This window comes from Thunnus thynnus, chromosome 11 (genome assembly GCF_963924715.1).
Source record: "Thunnus thynnus chromosome 11, fThuThy2.1, whole genome shotgun sequence".
Taxonomy (NCBI): Eukaryota; Metazoa; Chordata; class Actinopteri; order Scombriformes; family Scombridae; genus Thunnus; species Thunnus thynnus.
In genome coordinates, this window is record NC_089527.1 from 1104026 (window position 1) to 1112682 (window position 8657).

The window sequence follows — 8657 nt, forward strand, 5'->3', positions numbered from 1 at the left end:
AATATGTGATGTGTGTGGTTCGGTTCACTCAGACTCAGACTCAAACTTTTGAAGTGCTTCATGTAAACTCTGTTTACTCCTGACAGTAGAATAAGCCACTATGAACCTATATAAAGGCCCAGTCATTCAAAAACAAAAATACTGTGATACAAATGTTTGGTCCTACCGCCCAGCACTAGTTAGCAACAAGTAAAAAGCAGTGTAAACATTAGCTGGGATGATCAAAGAACTAGTCGGCACCCAAATACAAGATTCATTGAAAGATTATTACATTACTTTTGGATAAATTCATGAGGCATCTTCTGCATAGTGCAGAATAAACTGTTGTAGTTTGCAAAGAATGCAGCCAAACCAAAGGTGAAGACCTGAAGTCTCACGAGCACTTGACCTTCAACAGACGACATCCCTTCCCTCCGCTTCATTATTTCCCTTGAAACTCAACCACATGTACCCATCATGTCTTACTGTGCAAAGACTGGCAATGTGAGGTTTATATTAAACACTGATATTACCTTGGACAATAAAGCCAGCTGGTATCACAGGACATTCAACATCAGTGGCTGTAGCACAAGCCTGCAAAATAAAACTGAACTGTAACATTCTGCACCTACAGTAGCATTTATTTTAGAATATGCAGCAGCTCGTAGCTTTGCCTAAATAACACCAAGCTGAAACAGAGGATCCCAAAGCAAAAATACCAAAACATACTGAGCCAGTTAAAAGTGAACCAGCATTTATAGAGGTTAAACACACGGGATCACTTTTATTTATAATGATAGATTACTTCACCACCAGTCTGCTCACTACTGCTGTAAGATGGCTTTAACATCAATAATACTGTCACAATAACTGATCAAACCCAATAATTACAAACTTGATCAGCCACATATCACTACAAGTCCTTCTCAGTGACTCACTTATACATTTGCAAACCACAGACGGCTGCAGTTTGGTGAAAACTTCAATGACACAAAACTACTGTCACACATTTAACTGTGGAAGTTTTCACAACAGACATCAGAGACTTTTACATAAATATGTTTCACAAGATCCTCCTGCACATCTTCTCAGTTAATTACACAGAACAGTGGTTGCACCATAGAAACACACACACACACACACACACACACACACACACGTCCCTCCTGTCCAATCCCGTCACTCCTCGTCTGTATAAAGGTTCGTCTCTCAGACGGAGCTTTCATGTTCGAGCCATGGTCTTCCTGTGGATCCTCTCCTGCTTCGCCTTCGTCGGCGCTGCCTATGGTAAGACAGCTGAGGGAGTGAAGCATGCTGGGTAGACTGAGCTGCTTGTTTTTAATTTATAACTATTATATTTATTTATAGATTTAATATTTAGCGGCTCTGGGTGGGCGGCCATCATCTACCGACCGGTTGAGAGGAGAGAGAGAACAATGCAAGTTCCACATAGAGATGTATAGTAATAATAATGGTAATAATCATAATAAGACTAATAATAATAATTGTAGCAGTGGGTGTTGAGCAGCTTTGGAGGCAGAAATACCTGCAGAAAGCAACAGGAGGAGAGAGGAGAGAGACAGCTCACAGCTCCTGGTATTCCCAGGAGGTCTCCCATCCAAGTACTAACCAGGCCCCATCCTGCTCAGCTTCCCACATCACAAGAGATCCCACGTGTGCAGGGTGGTGAGGCCGTAAGACTTTATGAAGATAAAATGATTTTTATAAGTGACTGAAGATAACTGGACACAGTCTGAGATCGATCCGTGTTTATTGGCTGATCACTTTAAAAGTATTGATCTTATTAACAATCGTTTCTTACTGAAAATGTGACTCGAGGTGTTTTGTGTCGTCTGTTCCCAAAGATCAGGAACAAACTTCCTGACTCATGTTGTTGTTAATGATGTCTTTATGATGATGTCATTATGATGATGTCATTATGATGATTTCACCAGGTTCCGCCATCCCCCCCGACATCAGCGGTTACTCTGATATCGTGAACGGCGAGGAGGCGAAGCCTCACTCCTGGCCCTGGCAGGTGTCCCTGCAGGTACACACACACACACACACACACACACACACACACACACACAGATGAATTGTATTCATGAACATGTGGTTGTTTCAGACATGCTATGGCTTCCACTTCTGCGGAGGCTCCCTCATCAACCAGAACTGGGTGGTAACTGCTGCTCACTGTCCTGTCGGGTAAACACCAACAATCTTTAACCTTTAACCTTTAACCTTCACCTGTCCTGTCAACCAATGTTTAAATGCAACTTTAAACTTTATAAATGTTTAAATAAAGACAGTTTGACAGCTGAACTCAATCTGCTGCTCAGTTAAACCTGCTGTATGATCAGTGTTCCTCTTCTGAATATGAGCTTCAGCCAGCAGCTGACATTAGGCTCCGCCTCCTGTTGCTCAGGTGTTTCTCAGGTGATTTTTTATTGACTGATTTCACTCACATCTTTTCCTGCAGGTGGTCGATCCGTGTGGTTCTCGGAGCACACAACCTCCGCTCCTCCACCGAGGACGTCCAGGTGATCGGGGTCGGCAAGGTGAGCAACAAGCAGCAGGACTTCATCATGTCTCGTGAGCTCCTGCGCGTTCACCAGCTAATGATGTAATTTCCTGTCAGGTGTTCACACACCCCGAATACAACAAAACCAGTCGCTTTAACAACGACATCCAGCTCATCAAGCTGGCCAGCCCCGCCCAGATAAACAGGCGTGTTTCCCCCGTGTGCGTGGCCGAGACCAGAGACAACGTCCCTGCAGGCATAACGTGCATGACCACCGGCTGGGGCCGGACCAGCAGCAATGGTGACTTTATTTTATTATCATCATTATTATTATTATTATTATTATTATTATTATTATTATTAGTTTCTCACTACTTTAAACAGAACTAAGATAGCTGAAGTGACTTTCACCTTTGTGAAACCTGAAACCTGTTCGTTGCTGCTCACGACTTTAATTTTCGCTGATCGAGCTGCTTCCTTCTGTTGAATGCAAAAAGGCTTGAACCCCCAAATTGCGACTTGCAGCTATATTTATTATTATTATTATTATTATTATTATTATTATTGTCAGTGCCTTATACCTGGTTAAATCTCACCTGTACAGCTTCTCAGACCACTAAGGGAGTGTTAACACAGGAAACATGGCATGCTTTGACCACTGGGGGCAGTATAGACATCAGTGTGATGTGTTGATGTGTTGCAGGTAAAACGGCCAACCGGCTGCAGCAGGCAGCCCTCCCCCTGCTGTCCAATAGTCAGTGCCGTCGATTCTTCGGCAGCTCTATCACCTCCAAGATGATCTGTGCCGGAGCCAACGGAACCTCCAGCTGCAGCGTGGGTGCTGCACACTAACCACCAACAAGCATATTAGCAACATGTTGGAAGATAGACATGCTAACATGTACCTATCAGCTACGCATGTTATTTGTTTGTTTGTGTGCTGATTTTGTGTTTGTGTTTGTTTTCAGGGCGACTCTGGAGGTCCTCTGGTCTGTCAGAAGGCTGGTGCCTGGACTCTGGTTGGTGTCGTGTCCTTTGGAAGAGCCTCCTGCGATACCATGTCGCCTGCAGTGTACGCCCGCGTCACAGCACTGCGCGCCTGGATAGACCAGACCATCGCTGCCAACTGAGAGAATTTCACTTACTCAAAATGAAGTTCAGCTAGCTTAGCTTAGCATCAAGACTGGAAGGAGGAGAAAACAGCAAGCTTAGCTTAGCATAGGAGTGGAAGCAGGGGGAAACAGTTAGCTTAGCTTAGCATAAAGACAAACAGACCACATGTCAAAAGTTTATTAAAGTAAGACGTCACCAGGAAAGTGACTTTATTTTTATTCTACAGAAATCTGAAAGGCTTTCTCTGCTGAAGCAATTATAAATAAATAAACCTATAAAAATGTATTTTCTTTAACGAGACATTTACAGTTTGTGTTTTCCCTTTAATAAAGCATCAATCTTATTACAGCATCTCTTTCCGTCTCTTTACTGATCCCCATGAAGGTTGTTCCACTCCTCTTGAATCAATGATATTAATGATCTAATTTAATCTACAGGTTGTAATATTATCATTTCATCAGTAATAGTTGTTCTCAGCTGGAGTTGAAGTGCAGTTAAATGTGGAATCCTGATCTTTTCTAAACATGTAATCTGAGCTGTCAATCACTCCCAGAATGCACCTGGAGATTCAGTCCAGCTGACTGGATGAGCTGCTGTCTTTCTATCAACTGTTCTGTTTTTCTTTGTGTTGATTAGCAGGTTTTTAAAGATGATTGTGATGTATAACAGAGCTGACTGCTGCTGGTTTGTGTCTCAGATCACAGGACGTCCTGTTCAGCATTTCAACATGTCGTCCTCATTTGATAAAGTGATTGAATCACTGACACAAAACATGTCAAAGTAACATTAATTTACTCATTTATTCCACAAAGACAAAGACACATTTACTCCGTCAGGCGCGTCTGCGGGCAGGCGTGGCCTACATGGCAGCAGTAGCAGATGGCATAAAAGAAGCGGCAATAGCAGGTGTTGCAGGTGTCGCACATGTTGCAGGTGTCACAGGTGTTGCGGGTGTTGCGGGTGTTGCGGGTGTCACAGGTGTTGCAGGTGTTGCAGGTGTCACAGGTGTTGCAGGTGTTGCAGGTGTTGCAGGTGTCACAGGTGTTGCAGGTGTCACAGGTGTTGCGGGTGTTGCAGGTGTTGCAGGTGTTGCAGGTGTTGCAGGTGTTGCAGCAGGGCTGCAGATAACAAGACATAACTGTGATCAGACTCTGCAGCTGCAAGGCTGCCAAGGAGTTCTGGAGAACAGGAAACATTCACTGTGAGGCTTCTCTCTGCAGGACAGAACGCAGAAAACAAACATAAAACTGTTTTTACACAAACAAACATAAATATTCACAGTCTGTTCATCAGATTATTGTTTGTACGTGTGGATGTCATTTATTCATGTAATTTATTAATATCATTTAATATCATTTATCAATTTATTGATTGTGAAGCCATGCATGAGCCTCATGTACACAGTTTAACATAAAAGAAGAAGCAGAATTTGGGGTTTTCCAGTTTCATTACATACTCTGCTTATTTATATTATCAATAATTTTATGTAGTATTTTATGTGTTTGTGATTCTGAAAACTGATGATGACTGACACTTATTATTTTCTATTCTGTTGTATTTTTAATATTTTAACATTATCAGTCATTATGTTTTTCTGTTTTCTTTTCAAACATTTTATTTAATTTTATTCCTCCTTTTGAGATTAAAATTATTGAACAAAAATCAAACTTTGACCCTTGTCAGGTGGCTGTTTGAGCCCTCTGATTGGACAGGTGACTGTGACATCACTGACCAATGTCGGACAGGTAGGCGGGCTCAGTGTCCAGCTGCAGATTTCAATGAACCAGAGCGGAGGAGAGACGCAACAGACTAAAGCAGCAGCAGAGCAGCAGACAGCTGAGCATCCTGCAGGTAGCAGGTGCACGTAGCAGATGTCCATATAAAGAAATCCGTCACAAACTGACATCAGCTCGGGCTGAAAGTAGAAAAAACCGTCGGAAACTTAGCGTTCAGAGCAGTCTGAAGCTGCTGCTTTCTGCTACATAGGAGGAGGAGCCAATCAGAGATATGAATCGACTCAACACCTGTCAGATTGTACGTCCTGTAAAAGAAATCCTCACAGTTTATTGTTTGTTGTTCTGCAGCATCATCTAAAGAAAGAGGAATAAAGTAGACGGACACACCAGTAGTTGAAACAAATACAATAAAATTAATTAATTAATTAAAAAACAGACACATATACAATTTAAAAGGATCGATTATTCATTTAACAAACTTTGCAACTCTAAAAAGAAAGGAAAAGTAATAATACTCTACTATTATTACTATTATTATTATCATATTTAGTGTTTTATATATGATGTATATTTAGGTTTAGTGAATATACTTTACATTATCTAACATCAGTAAAATACTTGAACAATATTCTGACAGTAAAGTGATATTTCAGGGTTGAATAAACTGATCTGCTTGACTTAAATCAGTATTATTGATGATGTCTTCTATTGTTGAAATGGCTTAATGAGTTCACCACCATCACTTCATAGTGGTTAGACATGCTGTCCCACTGCAACATGTCCAGTTAGAAACACAAGAGGACGCCACTGAAGCTCTGAACACTTTATTTATCACTGCCACACAGTCAGCACACACTTTCAACTGAAGTGGAGAGAATAAAAAGTATAAAATAATGATCTAAGCTGGTAGCATTATATACATATATAACAAGCACCAACATGGTAATAACCTGTGAGACATTATAATCTAATATCAATAAACATGATGCATCCTCCTCCACACTGAGACTATTGACACTGAACCATTCCACAGTCAACACTGCCCTCTGCTGGGCTCAAAGTAGCAGCATTTCTGCCACCTGTTGACCTGCGTACATTTGCAGTGACTGTCCTCTACAAGCCTACGGCTGAGCTGTTTCATCACAGCTTCTATTATTCAACAGGACTGTACACAAAAATAAAGCAGGTCATCAACATTATCATTATTACCATTATTCTGTAATGTCAGAGACTCTGGACAGGACACACTTTCACTTTAATATCATACTGATATCATGTGATAGATAAATATATTAACTGTTTATTATTAAAATATTAAAAAATGTACAGCAGGGTTCACAACTTCTGTCAACATCTGACTTTTTCTTCTTTTTCTTTCCTTTTTAAGTAGAGGTGTATATTGAATTTTTTTTTTTTTTTTAATTGTACGTTAATTAGAAATAAGAGAAAATAAGTTACAATAGGTTAATACATCACCCCAAATATTAATATAAATCACTCCAAATATTAATATAAATTACCCCAAATATGTAACAATGGCAGATAAAATTTATATAATTCTACACTAACTTACACTTAGTGTAGGAAATGTAGGATTACAGCTGGATGTGATGTTTGTTTGCTACTGCAGGACGACTCTACTGTTTGATACTTCACATGAAAACCAATAAATTCCTGTTTGATTTATTCCAATTAAACCCCTGATTATTCTCCTGGGCATCGTGGTGCGTTCACTGTCTGTGGGCAGTTTGAGGGCTTCTGTTGGAGGTGATTGTTGAATATTGTACAGAAGAAAACGTGATGCTGTTTCCCCTCAAATAAACTCTAGTGACCGCTCTGCATCGTGCCGCCTCTTCTTCTTCTGCTGGTCTTCATGTAGAGCTCTGTTTCTCACACAGTAACTAAGTACATTTACTCAAGTGCTCTACTTAAAGGCATACTACGCAGGATTAGTCGGTTGTGTAAACACAACATTCAAAGTCGACACTTCCTCCCCGGCTCAACAGCACCAGAGAGAGAGAGAGAGAGAGAGAGAGAGAGAGAGAGAGAGGGAGGGAGGGAGAGAGAGAGAGAAAGAGGGAGAGAGAGAGAGGGAGAGAGAGAGGGAGAGGGAGGGAGAGAGAGAGAGAGAGAGAGAGAGAGAGAGAGAGAGAGAGAGAGAGAGGGATTTTGATTTGATTTTTAAACTCAACATTTATTATCCACTATGTACACTGTAAAAAAACGTAATACACTACATTAACACATACATAATATAATCACATATCAGGTATCAAAGTTACATCAGCACATGTCCAAAACTCAACTGTCCATCTATTACAGAGCAGAGCACCCCCCCATAACCCCAAATCAGCTGGAAAGTCTCCAGGTCATGAGCAGCTCTGTAAAAACTAAACTCTACCAGTAGTCTGGACTTCACCATTCTGACAAAAACAGGAACCACATCAACATTCAGCTCTTCCTCCACCTTCCTCCTGCGGCTCACATACACCGCCATTTTTGCCTGTCCCAAAACAAAGTTCAATATCTGACACTTGTTCTTCTGTTGGCGAGTGTATTTAAAACCACAAATAAAAACCTGCTTCATAAAAATTTCTCCATGTCTGCTAAAAATGGTTTCCAACAACACAAACAGAGCCGTCAGACGAGAGCACTCTGAGAAACAGTGAAACACCGTCTCTCTTTGGCTGCAGAAGGGGCATTTCTCCTCCACAGCAGCATTAATAACAGAGATAAAGGAGTTCACTGCTACAATGTCATGTAGGATCCTCCACTGCAGGTCCGCATGTTTCTTTGTTAAAGGAGGTTTATACAAAGACCTCCATGCTGGTTTGACGTCAGGGTCTAAGTCCAGATAAGTCCTCCACGGGGTGTCACTGCGTCCATTCAGTTTGTTCTGGTTCAAGGTTTTAACCATCAACTTATACAGAGTCTTTCCTGAGGCGTCCTCCAAAGAAGCTCCCACAGGGTCGACAGGCTCAAGTAAAGGACCAGAACAGTTTTTGAAATCCGGAAACAGTCCAATGGTGGGATAGGGGTCCGTACAGTTTGGCAGCAGTGTGCCATCACAAAAGTCAGTTAACAGAAGGCATTGATGTCCTGTCAGCTTCTGTTTCCAATGTTTCAGTAACTGGTTTATAACTCGTGTAGATCTCACTCCCAACCAAGCAGCTAGTCCAACAGGATCATCCAACCGAGGTCCTGCCAGCTCCACCACCTGCCCCAGAGTAGAAACTCCTGCAGTGTGAAGGAGTCTGGATAGAGTAGGTCCACCCCAGCTGGGACAATCCAAAAGTCCTCCAAAC

The 8657-nt window shown here is 41.6% G+C and overlaps 1 protein-coding gene across 1 annotated transcript; it reads left to right on the forward strand.

The window, feature by feature from the left end:
- The first annotated feature begins 1135 nt into the window (after positions 1 to 1135).
- Positions 1136 to 3919, forward strand: LOC137192210 (chymotrypsinogen 2-like). Its single transcript, XM_067602735.1, has 7 exons — positions 1136 to 1266; positions 1935 to 2029; positions 2108 to 2187; positions 2462 to 2540; positions 2621 to 2804; positions 3207 to 3337; positions 3472 to 3919. The coding sequence occupies exons 1-7, from the start codon at positions 1215 to 1217 to the stop codon at positions 3631 to 3633; spliced, it is 783 nt and encodes a 260-aa protein (XP_067458836.1). The 5' UTR covers positions 1136 to 1214; the 3' UTR covers positions 3634 to 3919.
- The last annotated feature ends 4738 nt before the right edge of the window (positions 3920 to 8657 follow it).

Coding starts and splice junctions, on each gene's coding strand:
- LOC137192210 (XM_067602735.1), top strand. CDS start 1,215: ATGGTCTTCCTGTGGATCCTCTCCTGCTTCGCCTTCGTCGGCGCTGCC. Junction 2,030..2,107: donor CCTGGCAGGTGTCCCTGCAG/GTACACACACAC, acceptor TGGTTGTTTCAG/ACATGCTATGGCTTCCACTT. Junction 3,338..3,471: donor ACGGAACCTCCAGCTGCAGC/GTGGGTGCTGCA, acceptor GTTTGTTTTCAG/GGCGACTCTGGAGGTCCTCT.